Source organism: Ranitomeya imitator, chromosome 2 (genome assembly GCF_032444005.1).
Source record: "Ranitomeya imitator isolate aRanImi1 chromosome 2, aRanImi1.pri, whole genome shotgun sequence".
Taxonomy (NCBI): Eukaryota; Metazoa; Chordata; class Amphibia; order Anura; family Dendrobatidae; genus Ranitomeya; species Ranitomeya imitator.
Window position 1 is genome coordinate 37015420 of NC_091283.1, and position 18135 is coordinate 37033554.

At 43.0% G+C, this 18135-nt stretch overlaps 1 protein-coding gene across 2 annotated transcripts; it reads left to right on the top strand.

The window, feature by feature from the left end:
- The first annotated feature begins 4400 nt into the window (after positions 1-4400).
- LOC138661650 (CCN family member 1-like) lies at positions 4401-18135 on the top strand. Of its 2 annotated transcripts, none has more exons than XM_069746488.1 (6): positions 4401-4538; positions 4618-4822; positions 5927-6106; positions 6442-6594; positions 7720-7919; positions 17619-18135. In XM_069746488.1, exons 1-6 carry the CDS (start codon positions 4473-4475, stop codon positions 17937-17939), a joined length of 1125 nt encoding a protein of 374 aa, XP_069602589.1. In that variant the 5' UTR covers positions 4401-4472; the 3' UTR covers positions 17940-18135. The 2 variants fall into 2 exon arrangements, with proteins under 2 accessions (XP_069602589.1, XP_069602588.1); XM_069746487.1 differs by having other exon boundaries at positions 6442-6597; positions 17619-18068.

The following is an 18135-nucleotide window of genomic DNA, read 5'->3' on the forward strand; positions in this document are numbered from 1 at the left end:
CACATCAGGGCTTTATTTTTTGTGCCTTGAGTTGTAGCGTTGAATGACACCAATCACTTTGTCATATAACATGTTGGAAAAAAATTAGAAAAAAAGTTGTGTGGAGAAATGTTAAAAATCCCTGCAATTTAATCATTGTTTTTTTATTTTTTATTTTACTTATGTCATTCTTTAAGTAGTAAAAATGACACGATTCTCCAGGTCATTGTGATTATAGCGATACCAAACTTGTACATTTTAATTTCTAAGGCTACTTTCACACATCAGGTTTTTTGCATCAGGCACAATCCGGCGAATGTTGGAAAAAATGGATCCGGCGCAGATTGTGAAAAACTGATGCGACGGATCCGTTTTTTTCGACGGATCTGACTAGCATATTCAGATAATTGGATAAAAAAAAATTTGGAGCATGCTCAGTTTAAAAAACTGTAATCCGGAGCCGGAATCCGTCATTTTCCGGATCCGGCACCTTCTGGCTCCCATAGGCTTCCATTCTAGCAAACAGCCATAAGCGCCAGATTCGGCGCTTTCGGATTTTTCGCCGGAGACAACAAACGTTGCTATGGACGTTTCTTCCAGAAACCGGAAACGGCAGAAACGCAATGTCATCCGGCACTAATACAAGTCTATGGGGAAAAAAACGGATCCGGCGGCAACATTCGCCGGATCCGTTTTTTTTAAATTTAGCCTGATTGAGCCTGACAGCGAAAACCTCATGTGTGAAAGTAGCCTAATTTAATGGTAAACAAAATCAGACCTTTTGTCTTTAAAAAAAAAAAAAAATATATATATATATATATATGTATATATATATATATATATATATTGTGTCACTATTTTCTGAGACACATATCTTTTTAATTTATTTTTATTTTTCCATCGATTTAAACTGTACGCGGGTCTTGGTCTTTGTGTAACAAGTTAAAATGTTTTCATTGGTACCATCTTGGGACAAATATGGCGTTTTGATCGTGTTTTTTCTTTTTAAATTGCATTTTCTTTAGGCAGTTCAAGATGCAAAAAAAGGGCATTTTTTGTGTTTTTCTTTTTTTTTATCTCTCTTTTGACAGATTAAATAATTTAATATTTGACAGACTGGACTTTTATGAGCATGACGGTAGCAAATGTTTGCTTCTTTATTATGTTTTTTTTTTTTTTTTTAAATTGGGAAATAGGTTGAGATAAACTTTTATATGCTTTAAAATTTGTTAAACATGTTTTGATGAATTTTTAAATGATCATTTACTCCCCATAAGTGGCTTGAACATGTGATTATTTGATCGCTTATACTATTAACTGAATTAATCCATTATCCCGTAGAATCTAAGTCGGCAAGGACAGGGTCCTCTCCCCTCTGTACCGGTCTGTCATTGTAAATTTGTTTACTGTAAATGATATCTATAACTCTGTACGTAACCCCTCCTCATGTACAGCACCATGGAATTAATGGTGCTATATAAATTAATAATAATAATAAAAACAATAAAAAAAATGAAGGACCCCACAGAAGAGCCAAGATGGCTGCTGCCTCCGTTACGGCCATCTTGGCTCCCCTATGGGGACTATCATTTTCTCTATATATTTCAGCAGGCCCCTGGCAGCCATAACACTCCATTGGCGCTGGTATGTATGCGAACAGGCAAAATTACGAATTAATTTCTGCTTTCAGTGATTAACTGTGATGAATAATTACATCCAGGTCTACAAACAGTCATATAGACCAATGGGACCCTTCAAGCCCCCCCTTAACTCCAGTTCCAGGGCTGCGTCTGCAACCCCTGTACCCATATACAGATGTACTTGAATGATTTACTGTATCACTGCATTTCATGGAGCTGAATTCCATGAAATTATCAAGCTCTTCTCACCTAGAAACATTGTAGGCCTCACTGATCACAGCCATGTTGCCCATAGCAACCAATTAGAGCTCTCCTTTCATTTCTAAAATAGCTCTGTTAAAATGAAAGCTGCGATATGATTGGTTGCTATGGGCAACAGCCAGATATTCTTTTTTTTAATAAAAATTGGCCCAATAATTGCCTCTAGAGGAGAATAGCCCCATATATAAGGGGCACCTGAACCCTTCATTACTCATAATATCCAGCAGACAGCTTGTAATGCGCTGTTCTTAGACACATCTATATACTCCCATAGTGGCGTGTACACACGATGCCTTATTATCTGTATATACCAGATTTCCTGTGACCTTTATTAAAGGGATGTTGCACTTTCCATTTTAATGTGTTTTTTTTCCCTTTGTGGCTGTATATCAATAAACAAGGGGAATGCTTCAAAATGGGGTCAGACTATGACATATAATTAGATTTTATAGCCACTTTTTACAGCTTAGCTCCATATTTTATGACTCCATGTGTCAGAATATTGTCATATATACTATATATACAAACAGATAGAGGCTAAATAGGGACAGGAAAATTATAAACATTCAAGTGACCCTGTCTCAAAGTAAAGAAATTCAATATAGGTTATAGTGCAAGGAATGGCGATATAGAACATATAGAAGAAAACGTGCCCAAAAAAACGAGTAAAATATAAAACATAATGTTTATTGGCTATACAATAAAACACTGCTGAATAGCAAAGTATTATTTAAAAGTAGATGACATGATGTCACAAAATGAGGTGAAAGGAATGATGCACAGTATAAGGGCTCCTTCTCACTTGCGAGGAATACGTCCGAGTCTCGCAGGTTAAAACCCAGCTCAGGCGCCGCCGCGCCGGCACTCCAGAGCGGAGCGTGCGGCTCCATGTATTGCTGTGCGGCCGCACGCTCCAATCTGGAGTGCCGGCGCCAGAGCAGGGTTTTAACCTGCGAGACTCGGCCGTATTTCTCGCAAGTGAGAAGGAGCCCTAAGGCCGGGGTCACACTTGTGAGAAACTCGCAAGAGTCTCGTGCATCAATACCCGGCACATCCGCCGACACTCAGACCGGAGCGTGCGACTGCATGAATTTCTCTGCAGCTGAACACGCCGGTTCGAGTGCCAGCGGCAGTGCCGGATATTGAGCCTCATGTGAGTTTCTCGCAAGTGTGACTCCGGCCTAATAAGGAAAAATGTGAAGAAATAAATAATGATGTGTCAGTGGAAAAAACCCAATCAATTGCTGGTGAGTAGTAACTCAAAGTACCAAGGGGAAAAAACACATACATAAGGTAAGATAAGGGTAACTTTGTTATAGCCTGTGCACAGCATAGTTACCTGGTAACGGTGGTGCCACCACCCCAACGTGCGTTTCGGCAACCGTGCCTTCTTCTGACTCACTTACATTAATTCTGCAGCGTTTTACAGACATTATCATCACCGTCCCCGTTGGGGCGCACAATCTATATTCCCTATCAGTATGTCTTTAGAGTATAGGAGAAAACCAGAGGAAACCCACGGAAACACAGGGAGAACATACAAACTCCTTCCTCCTTGGTGGGATTTGAACCAGCACCCCAGCACTGCAAGGCTGCAATGCTAGCCACTGAGCCACCGTGCTGTTAATTACTGCGTATCGTACAAATCAAACCCTATGGAATTAAAAGGGTTGTCTAGATTTATCACAAAAGTCTTCAGTCACTCTACACATTGTGAGGAATCTCCGATGCTGGCGAGCAGTCATGTAGAGGCTCAGTATTGCTGCCGACACCAGAGAATCTTCACAGCTGACACTGCACACAATGTGAGGATTCACACATGCCGTTGCATATCAAAATCTGGACAACCTCTTTTTATAGTAGCACCGAGATGGTGGCCATTCATCTGCCATGGCAATGCATCAGCACCCCGCAATCACATTGCGGATGGGTGGTGATGGGCGCCCAAACGGAAGACCACTTATATGCCACTCTCAGATATTGGTAGTGCATCTAAATAGTTAAAGTGAAAGCAATGGCAGCTATCTCCCATCTGTGCTATAAGAGGCAGATTCTGGCTGTATATCACAACCAGCGTCTAACCTGTGTGGAACGGGCAGCTACTAATTTCCCAGAAACTGGGCAATTGGACATCAAGCACATAACAACAGTATAATGTAAGTGTAGGGGCGTCAAAATGATTTTGCATCATGTAATGCTGCATTACCCCTGCGGGGGAGCTGCAGGGGGAGGGGACACTTTGATATCAGGCTTTTCTTCAGATTGTAATTGATTGTTGAGGTTCTAAGCAGTAGGACACCCTGTACTTGGCTTATAATCAGTAAAGTGGGAGCAGAAATACTTAATAATAACTTCATCTTTAAGTACAAGAACTTCTGAAAATAAGACATGACCATCACCCTTCCTTCCTATTTCATATCAGCCACTATCTCCTGGCACAGGCATCCTATTCTTGGTGCAAATACTAAACCTCAGGCCCTGTACATTATGACTCAAGTATTTGTCTGGCCAATGGCAGGAGGCCATGTTGATGCATATAGAGTGGCGGCTTCTTGTGGGATTCCCTGCAGACGTCTCTGCTAATGCTTGGAAATGGCCTCATATATTGAATTCGCCTTGATGTTATTATGTGGGACATGTACATTAGGGAAGAGACTGGTAGGGTTTTTCTCTGTGCCCCATTAAGTCTGCATTACTCTATATGTACTAATGTATATTCTTGTTTCTTGTCCTTAAGGGATGTCCTCTAACTTGTGAGTGCTCGGAGGTCCCTACATGTCCCCAAGGAGCAACACCGGTGCTGGACTCTTGCGGTTGCGGGTGCACAGTTTGTGTCCGAGGCCTTGGCTCTGTATGTGATGGGCTTAGACCGTGTGATGTTGCTAGAAATCTGATGTGCGACTATCAGGAGGACCCCAGCTGGCAGCAAGGAGTTTGCAAGGGTTTGTCATCTTGTCTTCTATTACCACAGTCAATGAGTTGGTCACCTCAACAATTAGGCTGGACTATGTTGTCCTGTGCCCATATGTCAGAGAGGAGTGTGGGTCCTAAAGGTGCATTTATGACATATCCATAAATGTTTAAAGGTGAGAATATCCCTTTAAAGAGATTAAGTCAGCAAAAATGACTGTTTGATATAAAACAAGTGGATGGGAAGGTGCAATGTTGTGTTTGGCCACACCAAGGGTGCACCAAGCGCCTGTGCTTGGTTTGAACAGTCATTTTGTACTGACAATGTCTTTTAAATACATAAGTCTATTAACTCTATAATGAACACTTTTGCAACTTTTTAATATATATTGACCCTGATTCATCAATTTTATTTTTTCTAGTGCACTTTTCTAAATGCATCAAAATTCATGTAAAATATTTGATAAATTTGGCACAAATTAAAATATCCCTTTTCCCCCTTTTGCCATCATTTTGTGCCCTTAATGAAAAGTTGCTTGATCCCTTTAATAAGTTTGAAAAAGTTGCACATCAGTCTTCAAATTGGCAAATGAAAAAAAATAGATTTTGTCTCATTGAGGCCAAATTTTCGCAAATGACGAATTAGCCGAGAACATCTGAATAATGACATTTGTAGCCAACCCAAAATATGGCCAGGACTGAAATAACCAGAGTAAAAATGTTGCAAAAAGCCATCATAAATTCAGTGCTATATTAAAAATGCCTAAAAATGGAACTTTCACAAAAAAAAGTGTATAAAAAAAAAGTAATAAATTCTTGCGTTTGTGTTCAGCTCTTCCCTGGAAACTGCTTCAGGAAACTCCCTGTTTTGGGGGAAGAATTTTTTTTGCTAAAGTGGTTTTGAAAAGTTTAGGGAAAAAATGTTTCTTTAGTGTTTTCTTATTTTTTTGCAGCCTCCATAGAATGAAGTGACTGCAAACTTGTAGCTTAAAGCTGGACATCCCCTTTAAGATTTGACATTGTCTAGTTTGGAGCAGATTCCGTCATGATCCACTTGAAAAAGCTATAAAAAAAAACCTTCTCATATGAAAAACAAAATGGACCTGACCTATAATTTGTTTTTCACCCCTTTTTAGTCCATCATGAGCGACGATCTTGCCTCCACAACGGCAATGAGATTCTCCATGGACGAGAGTTTGAGCTGGGCTGTGAAAGTTACTGCAAATGTGAGGATGGAAATATCAACTGTGCCCCTCTGTGCCCCCCACTGGAGAAACCCACCAACCCCAACTGCAAAGAAATGCGATTAGTGACTGGTAAGAACATAAGTGGTATATAGACAGGGGTAAATCATTTTTGACTGGTAAGAACATATGTGGCATATAGACAGGGGTAAACCGTTTTTTTCCAAAAAGTGTGTTGCACCTTTTCAAAGGTTGTGTATGGGATTGCAGGTCAGCCCTACTCACTTTAATGGGGATGAGCTGTAATACGAGACACAACCCATCGGCAGGTTTGGTCCCATTCTTAGAAGAAAGCCACCATGTCTTGTCTGTACAACCTTATGACTGAGGGGTTTGTTTGTGTTCTCTACATTTCACACTTCGATCATTGTCAAGGACGGTTCATTACATACAGACTGTTCTCGTAGTTCCTGGTCAGTGCTGTGCCCAATGGAGATGTCTGGAGGAGTCAAGTGGGCTTGAAGACTCAAATGAAACCCGTAATGACTACCCAACTCTAGAAGATAAGTCTACAGATGAAGAGGCAAATATCAGGACCAGAAGAGATGCCCCTGATTCAGGTGGTGAGATGGATCTGAGTGTGGAGCTTTGTATGGGGGGTGGGGAGCAATATATGGGTGGTGGTGGCAGAGATGGTGCATGGACGTCCGAGTGACTGCCCAAAAGATGGATGACGTAAGGAAAAGGTTCTATGAATTAGTTAGTACATCTATGCTCCCTAAATACCCGTTTTGCCCCGATCTTTTAAAAAGGAGGTCAGAAAAGTGCCCTTCAAGTATGTACCAGTCCCTCTACGTCTTATGAGTTACTTGATTTCGCCATCTTATTCTATAAATGCAAAAACTTTTCTATTGCCCAAGACTTTAAAAGTAGATAGACCTGTTTTTCTAGTCTTGGACAAGATTTGAACCCCATTAAAGGTATTTTATTTGTCTTTAATGGATGAATTTTTGGCTAAAAATAATATTGGCAATTGGGTTTCATTCAAAATCTTGCCCAGTTTTCCTCCTACGGCCCTTGTGTTGCATTGTCTTTTGCCGGTTGCAGAATGTGTTACCCGAGAACCTGTCAGTGAGCTCGTTCTGACAGAATCATTTATACCTCTCATCTTCCTTCTCATCACAGCTCATTTCTGACCAAGGGAAAGTTATGTTGAACCATTTGGTCCTAAATCTGCCGAGAGGAGCTCAGAAGACCAAAGATAAGAGTTATATAAACTCTCCTGTTAGGAGAAGTTAACTGACAGATTCTTGGTTAACGCATTCTTCAGCCATCAATAAGCAAAGGATATTGGAGTTAAAAGGTGTAACTTGTTTTTGTTTTTTTTAAAAGAAAATCCAGATATAAAAATTATTTTTGCATCGAAATAAAAAAAAATTAAGGTGAAACGCTGAAGGTTTCCATCGCCCTTTAGAAGTGTAATATAAAGGGGCCTATCCAAGTAACAGGTTCCCAGTATGGATTATCTTACTGGTTTCTCTCAATAAGAAATAAGTAAATGAAGTAAGGATCAGGGTATGTGGATGCCTGAGTTAAAGAGCCAAAAATCGGTCTCTCCCATTAGCCAGAAGCTTCAAAAGGGCGTAATTACCGCCCCACCCTCCGGATGAAGTCTTTACCGGAAGGATTTCCATACTTGCTTTTGACCGACAATGGCGACATCTCATTTCCAATATGTTCCACAGATCCAGAACAGGATGAGGAGCTGCCGGAAGAACCTCAGCCCTGCAAACCCGATACTGAGTGGACACCATGCTCCCGCACGTGTGGCTTTGGGAACTCGCTGCGAATAGTCTACGAGAAGGAAACTTGTATCCCTAAAGCTGAGAAGAGGATGTGTATGATCAGACCCTGCAAGGGCCAATACCCCAACGCCAACTACACGGTAAGAATAGAGAAGGGTCACAAGCAAATTTGGGCAAGTTCCGTGAAGCCACGTGTATACTGCGGGCTCCGGAGGTTAGCCCTCTCCATAAACTGCAGGTCCTGACAGTGTCATACAGCCGGCACCTGAGTCTCACTGCTGTCGTTATAGCTAGATTCTGTCTTCAATTGTGACAGTGGCATTTAAGAGATTGGAATTGGGATACGGGGCATCTCTTCCAACTCTTGCACCATCTCCTCCCCTCCCCCCACAACAACATTATTGGGAATCTATGGCGTTTTAATGGCTATCAGGAGCCTACTGAATGCTCCGGTGACTGCACACCTATAAAACCTGTGACTGGACCTCATTGAGGAAAGATAATTGTACAATGCACTGCAATTATAACAATATATTGTATGTATGGAAAGTTCCCTTTGGGGACCAACAAAAATCTATTTGTTTTTTAAGAAAAGTTCATATCACAGCCCACGTTTACTGTAATGTAAATAAAATATATATATAAAAAATTTACCAAAAAACAAATTTTGTATAAATATATAGCGCTGGGGTCCTCAGTTCAAATCCTATCAAGGACAACATCTGCAAGGAGTTTGTATGTTCTCCCCATGTTTGTGTGGGTTTCCTCCCACATTCCAAAGACCTACTGATGGGGAATTTATTTAGATTGTGAGCCCCATTGGGGACAGTGATGATAACGTCTGTAAAGCGCTGCGGGATGAGATAGAGCTATATATATATATATATATATACATATATATATATATATATATATATATGTATATATATATATATATATATATATATATACTGTATACATTTAATATTCCAGTAAAAGTGGGTTGTGATATGAATATATATATATATATATATACAGTACAGACCAAAAGTTTGGACACACCTTCTCATTTAAAGATTTTTCTGTATTTTCATGACTATAAAAATTGTACATTCACACTGAAGGCATCAAAACTATGAATTAACACATGTGGAATTATATACTTAACAAAAAAATGTGAAACAACTGAAATTATGTCTTATATTCTAGGTTCTTCAAAGTAGCCACCTTTTATTTTGATGACTGCTTTGCACACTCTTGGCATTCTCTTGATGAGCTTCAAGACGTAGTCACCGGGAATAGTTTTCACTTCATAGGTGTGCCCTGTCACATTTAATAAGTGGGATTTCTTGCCTTATAAATGGGGTTGGGACCATCAGTTGTGTTGAGCAGAAGTCTGGTGGATACACAGCTGATAGTCCTATTGAATAGACTGTTAGAATTTGTATTATGGCAAGAAAAAAGCAGCTAAGTAAAGAAAAACAAGTGTCCATCATTACTTTAAGAAATGAAGGTCAGTCAGTCCAAAAAATTGGGAAAACTTTGAAAGTGTCCCCAAGTGCAGTGGCAAAAACCATCAAGCGCTTCAAAGAAACTGACTCACATGAGGACCGCTGTTGTGAATTCTGTGGCCAAGCTCCCTCCTGTGGATGAGAGTGGTACTGCGGCTTCTGAGTTTCCTTCCTCAGGTGATGAGGTTAAGTCGTTAGGTGCTGCTCTATTTAACTCCACCTGGTGCTTTGATCCTGGCCTCCAGTCAATGTTCTAGTATTGGTCTTGCTTCCTCCTGGATCGTTCCTGTGGCCTGTCTATCCTGCATAAGCTAAGTTTTGCTTGTGTTATTTTTGTTTGCTATTTTTTCTGTCCAGCTTGCTATATTGGTTTTTCTTGTTTGCTGGAAGCTCTGAGACGCAGAGGGAGCACCTCCGTACCGTTAGTCGGTGCGGAGGGTCTTTTTGCCCCTCTGCGTGGTTGTTTGTAGGTTTTTGTGTTGACCGCAAAGCTATCTTTCCTATCCTCGGTCTATTCAGTAAGTCGGGCCTCACTTTGCTTAATCTATTTCATCTCTGTGTTTGTGTTTTCATCTTACTCACAGTCATTATATGTGGGGGGCTGCCTTTTCCTTTGGGGAATTTCTCTGAGGCAAGGTAGGCTTATTTTTCTATCTTCAGGGCTAGTTAGTTTCTCAGGCTGTGCCGAGTTGCATAGGGAGCGTTAGGCGCAATCCACGGCTGCCTCTAGTGTGGTGTGTTAGGATTAGGGATTGCGGTCAGCAGAGTTCCCACGTCTCAGAGCTCGTCCTTTGTTTTTGGTATTTGTCAGGTCACTTTGTGTGCTCTGAACTTCAATGTCCATTGTGGTTCTGAATTACCTGTTCATAACAGTACTGAAGGCCCAAAGTACTAATGCTTCTCAATAGAGGGAAAAGAGAAGTTCTGAGACCATTTTTTTTTCTTTGCACTGTATTCTGTCTTTCTTTTCCCCTTTACATCAGGGTGGTTCAGAACACAGGTGTGGACATGGACATTCAAGGTCTGTTCTCTTTGATGGATAATCTCGCTATAAATGTACAGAATATTCAAGATTTAGTGGTTCAGAATCCTATGTTAGAACCTAAAATTCCTATTCCTGAGTTATTTTCTGGAGATAGAGCTAAGTTTTTGAATTTTAAAAATAATTGTAAACTATTTCTGGCTTTGAAACCTCGCTCCTCTGGTGACCCAGTTCAACAAGTTAAGATCATTATTTCTTTATTACGTGGCGACCCTCAAGACTGGGCATTTTCCCTTGCGCCAGGAGATCCTGCATTATGTAATATTGATGCGTTTTTTCTGGCGTTCGGATTGCTGTACGACAAAACAAATTCAGTGGATCAGGCAGAGAAAAATTTGCTGGCTCTGTGTCAGGGTCAGGATGAGATAGAGATTTATTGTCAGAAGTTTAGAAAGTGGTCCGTGCTCACTCAATGGAATGAATGTGCGCTGGCAGCTATTTTCAGAAAGGGTCTCTCTGAAGCCCTTTAGTATGTCATGGTGGGATTTCCTATGCCTGCTGGTCTTAATGAGTCTATGTCTTTGGCCATTCAGATCGGTCGGCGCTTGCGCGAGCGTAAATCTGTGCACCATTTGGCGGTATTATCTGAGCATGAACCTGAGCCTATGCAGTGCGATAGGACTTTGACCAGAGCTGAAAGGCAGGAACACAGACGTCAGAATGGGCTGTGTTTCTACTGTGGTGATTCCACTCATGCTATCTCCGATTGTCCCAAGCGCACTAAGCGGTTCGCTAGGTCTGCCACCATTGGTACGGTACAGTCGAAATTTCTTTTGTCCGTTACTTTGATCTGCTCTCTGTCTTCCTATTCTGTCATGGCATTTGTGGATTCAGGCGCTGCCCTGAATTTGATGGACTTAGAGTTTGCTAGGCGCTGTGGGTTTGTCTTGGAGCCCTTGCAGTGTCCTATTCCATTGAGAGGAATTGATGCTACGCCTTTGGCCAAGAATAAGCCTCAGTATTGGACCCAGCTGACCATGTGCATGGCTCCTGCGCACCAGGCGGATATTCGCTTTCTGGTGTTGTATAATCTGCATGATGTGGTCGTGTTGGGGTTGCCATGGCTACAAGTCCATAACCCAGTATTAGATTGGAATTCAATGTCTGTGTCCAGCTGGGGTTGTCAGGGGGTACATGGTGATGTTCCATTTCTGTCTATCTCATCATCCACCCCTTCTGAGGTCCCAGAGTTCTTGTCTGATTACCGGGATGTATTCGATGAGCCCAAGTCCAATGCCCTACCTCCGCATAGGGATTGTGATTGTGCTATCGATTTGATTCCTGGTAGTAAGTTTCCTAAGGGTCGACTGTTTAATTTATCTGTACCTGAGCACGCCGCTATGCGGAGTTACGTGAAGAAGTCTTTGGAGAAGGGTCATATTCGCCCGTCATCGTCGCCATTGGGAGCGGGGTTCTTTTTTGTGGCCAAGAAGGATGGTTTGCTGAGACCTTGTATTGATTACCGCCTTCTAAATAAAATTACGGTCAAATTTCAGTACCCCTTGCCGCTGCTGTCTGATTTGTTTGCTCGGATTAAGGGGGCCAGTTGGTTCACCAAGATAGATCTTCGTGGTGCGTATAATCTTGTGTGTATTAAACGGGGCGATGAATGGAAAACAGCATTTAATACGCCCGAAGGCCATTTTGAGTACCTGGTTATGCCATTCGGACTTTCTAATGCTCCATCAGTGTTTCAGTCCTTTATGCATGACATCTTCCGAGAGTACCTGGATAAATTCCTGATTGTATACTTGGATGATAGTTTGGTCTTCTCGGATGATTGGGAGTCTCATGTGAAGCAGGTCAGAATGGTGTTCCAGGTCCTGCGTGCTAATTCTTTGTTTGTGAAGGGGTCAAAGTGTCTCTTTGGTGTTCAGAAGATTTCATTTTTGGGGTTCATTTTTTCTCCTTCTACTATCGAGATGGACCCTGTTAAAGTTCAGGCTATTTATGATTGGACTCAGCCAACATATCTGAAGAGTCTGCAGAAGTTCCTGGGCTTTGCTAATTTTTATCGTCGCTTCATCGCTAATTTTTCTAGCATTGCTAAATCGTTGACTGATTTAACCAAGAAGGGTGCTGATGTGGTCAATTGGTCTTCTGCTGCTGTGGAAGCTTTTCAGGAGTTGAAGCGTCGTTTTTCTTCTGCCCCTGTGTTGTGCCAACCAGATGTTTCGCTTCCGTTCCAGGTCGAGGTTGATGCTTCCGAGATTGGAGCAGGGGCTGTTTTGTCGCAGAGAAGTTCTGATTGCTCGGTGATGAAACCATGCGCCTTCTTTTCCAGGAAATTTTCGCCTGCTGAGCGAAATTATGATGTTGGCAATCGAGAGTTGCTAGCCATGAAATGGGCATTTGAGGAGTGGCGTCATTGGCTTGAAGGAGCTAAGCATCGCGTGGTGGTCTTGACTGATCACAAAAACTTGACTTATCTCGAGTCTGCCAAACGGTTGAATCCTAGACAGGCTCGTTGGTCGCTGTTTTTCTCCCGTTTTGACTTTGTGGTTTCGTACCTTCCGGGCTCTAAAAATGTGAAGGCGGATGCCCTGTCTAGGAGTTTTGTGCCCGATTCTCCGGGTTTGCCTGAGCCGGCGGGTATTCTCAAAGAGGGGGTAATTTTGTCTGCCATCTCCCCTGATTTGCGGCGGGTGCTGCAAAAATTTCAGGCTAATAAACCTGACCGTTGCCCAGCGGAGAAACTGTTTGTCCCTGATAGGTGGACGAATAAAGTTATCTCTGAGGTTCATTGTTCGGTGTTGGCTGGTCATCCTGGAATCTTTGGTACCAGAGATTTGGTGGCTAGATCCTTTTGGTGGCCGTCTCTGTCGCGGGATGCGCGTTCTTTTGTGCAGTCCTGTGGGATTTGTGCTCGGGCTAAGCCCTGCTGTTCTCGTGCCAGTGGGTTGCTTTTGCCCTTGCCGGTCCCGAAGAGGCCTTGGACACATATCTCTATGGATTTTATTTTGGATCTCCCCGTCTCTCAAAGAATGTCGGTCATTTGGGTGGTTTGTGATCGCTTCTTTAAGATGGTCCATTTGGTGCCCTTGTCTAAATTGCCTTCCTCCTCTGATTTGGTGCCGTTGTTTTTCCAGCATGTGGTTCGTTTACATGGCATTCCAGAGAACATCGTTTCTGACAGAGGTTCCCAGTTTGTTTCGAGGTTTTGGCGAGCCTTTTGTGCTAGGATGGGCATTGATTTGTCTTTTTCCTCGGCTTTCCATCCTCAGACAAATGGCCAGACTGAACGAACCAATCAGACCTTGGAAACATATCTGAGATGTTTTGTTTCTGCTGATCAGGATGATTGGGTGTCCTTTTTGCCTTTGGCTGAGTTTGCCCTTAATAATCGGGCCAGCTCGGCTACTTTGGTTTCGCCGTTTTTCTGCAATTCTGGGTTCCACCCTCGTTTCTCTTCAGGGCAGGTTGAGTCTTCAGACTGTCCTGGTGTGGATACTGTGGTGGATAGGTTGCAGCAGATTTGGACTCATGTAGTGGACAATCTGACTTTGTCCCAGGAGAAGGCTCAACGTTTTGCTAACCGCAGGCGCTGTGTGGGTCCCCGACTTCGTGTTGGGGATTTGGTTTGGTTGTCATCTCGTTATATTCCTATGAAGGTTTCCTCTCCTAAATTTAAGCCTCGTTTCATTGGTCCATATAGGATTTCTGAGGTTCTTAATCCTGTGTCTTTTCTTTTGACTCTTCCAGCTTCTTTTTCCATCCATAACGTGTTCCATAGGTCATTGTTGCGGAGATACGTGGCACCTGTGGTTCCATCTATTGATCCTCCTGCTCCGGTTTTGGTTGAAGGGGAATTGGAGTATATAGTGGAGAAGATTTTGGATTCTCATGTTTCGAGACGGAAACTCCAGTATCTGGTTAAGTGGAAAGGTTATGGTCAGGAAGATAATTCCTGGGTCTTTGCCTCTGATGTCCATGCTGCCGATCTGGTTCGTGCCTTTCATGTGGCTCATCCTGGTCGGCCTGGGGGCTCTGGTGAGGGTTCGGTGACCCCTCCTCAAGGGGGGGGGTACTGTTGTGAATTCTGTGGCCAAGCTCCCTCTTGTGGATGAGAGTGGTACTGCGGCTTCTGAGTTTCCTTCCTCAGGTGATGAGGTTAAGTCGTTAGGTGCTGCTCTATTTAACTCCACCTGGTGCTTTGATCCTGGCCTCCAGTCAATGTTCTAGTATTGGTCTTGCTTCCTCCTGGATCGTTCCTGTGGCCTGTCTATCCTGCATAAGCTAAGTTTTGCTTGTGTTATTTTTGTTTGCTATTTTTTCTGTCCAGCTTGCTATATTGGTTTTTCTTGTTTGCTGGAAGCTCTGAGACGCAGAGGGAGCACCTCCGTACCGTTAGTCGGTGCGGAGGGTCTTTTTGCCCCTCTGCGTGGTTGTTTGTAGGTTTTTGTGTTGACCGCAAAGCTATCTTTCCTATCCTCGGTCACTTTGCTTAATCTATTTCATCTCTGTGTTTGTGTTTTCATCTTACTCACAGTCATTATATGTGGGGGGCTGCCTTTTCCTTTGGGGAATTTCTCTGAGGCAAGGTAGGCTTATTTTTCTATCTTCAGGGCTAGTTAGTTTCTCAGGCTGTGCCGAGTTGCATAGGGAGCGTTAGGCGCAATCCACGGCTGCCTCTAGTGTGGTGTGTTAGGATTAGGGATTGCGGTCAGCAGAGTTCCCACGTCTCAGAGCTCGTCCTTTGTTTTTGGTATTTGTCAGGTCACTTTGTGTGCTCTGAACTTCAATGTCCATTGTGGTTCTGAATTACCTGTTCATAACAGACCGCACCAGGAAAGGAAGACCAAGAGTCACCTCTGCTTCTGAGGATAAGTTTATCCGAGTCACCAACCTCAGAAATAGAAGCTCAGATTAGAGACCAGGTCAATGCCACACAGAGTTCTAGCAGCAGACACATCTCTACAACAACTTTTAAGAGGAGACTTTGTGCAGCAGGCCTTCATGGTAAAATAGCTGCTAGGAAACCACTGCTAAGGACAGGCAACAAGCAGCAGAGACTTGTTTGGGCTAAAGAACACAAGGAATGGACATTAGACCAGTGGAAATCTGTGCTTTGGTCTGATGAGTCCAAATTTGAGATCTTTGATTCCAACCACCGTGTCTTTGTGCGACGCAGAAAAGGTGAACGGATGGACTCTACATGCCTAGTTCCCACCGTGAAGCATGGAGGTGTGATGGTGTGGGGGTGCTTTGCTGGTGACACTGTTGGAGATTTATTCAAAACTGAAGGTATACTGGACCAGCATGGCTACCACAGCATCTTGCAGCGGCATGTTATTCCATCTGGTTTGCGTTTAGTTGGACCATCATTTATTTTTCAACAGGACAATGACCCCAAACACACCTCCAGGCTGTGTAAGGGCTATTTGACCAAGAAGGAGAGTGATGGGGTGCTACGCCAGATGACCTGGCCTCCACAGTCACCAGACCTGAACCCAATCGAGATGGTTTGGGGTGAGCTGGACCTCAGAGTGAAGGCAAAAGGGCCAACAAGTGCTAAGCATCTCTGGGAACTCCTTCATGATTGTTGGAAGACCATTCCCGGTGACTACCTCTTGAAGCTCATCAAGAGAATGCCAAGAGTGTACAAAGCAGTCATCAAAGCAAAAGGTGGCTACCTTCAAAGAACCTAGAATATAAGACATAATTTCAGTTGTTCACACTTTTTTGTTAAGTATATAATTCCACATGTGCTAATTCATAGTTTTGATGCCTTCAGTGTGAATGTACAATTTTCATAGTCATAAAAATACAGAAAAATCTTCAAATGAGAAGGTGTGTCCAAACATACTGTACAGTATATACAGGTGCTTCTCACAAATTCTCTAATGTTGATGATTATGGCTTACAGTCAGTGAAAAACCAAAAGTCGTTATCTCCGTAAATTAGAATAATTAACAAAAAACACCTGCAAAGGCTTCCTAAGCATTTATAAAGGTCCTTTAGTCTGTTTCAGTAGCTCCACAATCATGGGGAAGACTGCTGACTTGACAGATGTCCAGAAGGCGTCACTGACACACTCCTCAAGGAGGGGAAGCCACAAAAGGTCATTGCTATAGAAGCCGGCTGTTCACACAGTGCTGTATCTAAGCATATTAATGGAAAGTGGAGTGGAAGGAAAAAGTGTGGCAGAAAAATGTGCACAAGCAACCGGGATGACCGCAGCTTTGAAAGGATTGTTAAGAGAAGGCCATTCATAAATGTGGGGGAGATTCACAAGGAGCGGACTGCTGCTGGAGTCATTGCTTCAAGAGCCACCACACACAGACGTGTCCAGGACATGGGCTACAAGTGTCACATTCCTTGTGTCAGCCACTCATGACCAATAGACAACGCCAGAAGCGTCTTACCTGGGCCAAGGAGAAAAAGAACTGGACTGTTGTCAGTGGTCCAAGGTGTTGTTTTCAGATGAAAGTAAATTTTGCATTTTATTTGGAAATGAAGGTCCCAGAGTCTGGAGGAAGAGTGGAGAGACCACAATCCAAGCTGCTGGAGGTCTAGTGTGAAGTCTCCACAATCAGTGATGGTTTGGGAGCCATGTCATCTGCTGGTGTAGCTCCACTGTGTTTTATCAAGACCAAAGTCAGCACAGCCGTCTACAGGACATTGTAGAGCACTTCATGCTTCCCTCTGCCGACAAGCTTTTTGGAGATGGAAATTTCATTCTCCAGCAGGACTTGGCACCTGTCCGCACGGCCAAAAGTACCAATACCTGGTTTACAAACAACAGTATCTCTGTGCTTGATTGGCAGCAAACTTGCCTGAAGATGAGAGACACAAGACCCAACAATGCTGGTGAGCTGAAGGCTACTATCAAAGCAACTTGGGCTTCCATAACCCCTCAGCAGTGCCAAAGGCTGATCGCCTCCAGTAATTGATGCAGATGGAGCCCTGACCAAGTATTGAGAGCATTTACTGAACATACATTTCAGATTTTAAAATCATTTTTCAAGCTGGTGTTATAAAGTATTCTAATTTACTGAGATAATGACTTTTGGGTTTTCATTGGCTGTAAGCCATAATCATCAACATTAACAGAAATAAACACTTGAAATAGATCACTCTGTTTGTAATGACTTTATAATATTTGAGTTTCACTTTTTGTATTGAAGAACTGAAATAAATTAACTTTTTGATGATATTCTAATTTAGTGAGAAGAACGTGTGTGTATACCGCTTGGTGGGCTGCTAGGAGTTGTTCAGTGATATCAGACACAACTCCAATGTGGCCGAGCTTCATGCTGTGGAACGTGCTGGTTTATATTATTTCCATCCTCTTGTCTTTCGGGCAGGTTCTGAAGGCAAACAACGTTTGCAGTCATGTCATGCGCTGGTCCCATCCTTCGCATCTCCGTTTCCGTGACTGCCTGTCTAGCCGCCCCTTACTCCCCAAATTCTGTGGCCTTTGCTCAGATGGACGTTTCTGTACACCGTTACTGAGTGAGACGCGCCCTGTGTTATTTCGATGTTCTCACCTCAACCGGAAGGTCACCCGCCAGGTTATGTGGGTGCAGAGGTGTCAGTGCGGGGGTAAGAGAGGAAAGAACAGGAAGAAGGACAAGGATGCGAGAAAGCCAAGCGAAGAGATGACAAACAGGGTGACAGATGATTAAATCAATGCCAGGAAGGAGCCGCAAAGCTACAGTGGTCGTTCCTCGTTCCTACAAATGAGCCCTGAAACTGACGGTTCCATAAAAGGAGTCGGTGTCTGCGGGCGTCCGACGTAATCATACTCTGCCTCTCTGCAGAATCACTTATATGTTCTTCATCCACCAGTGAATGAAATAAAATGCTATCACATGTTTCCGC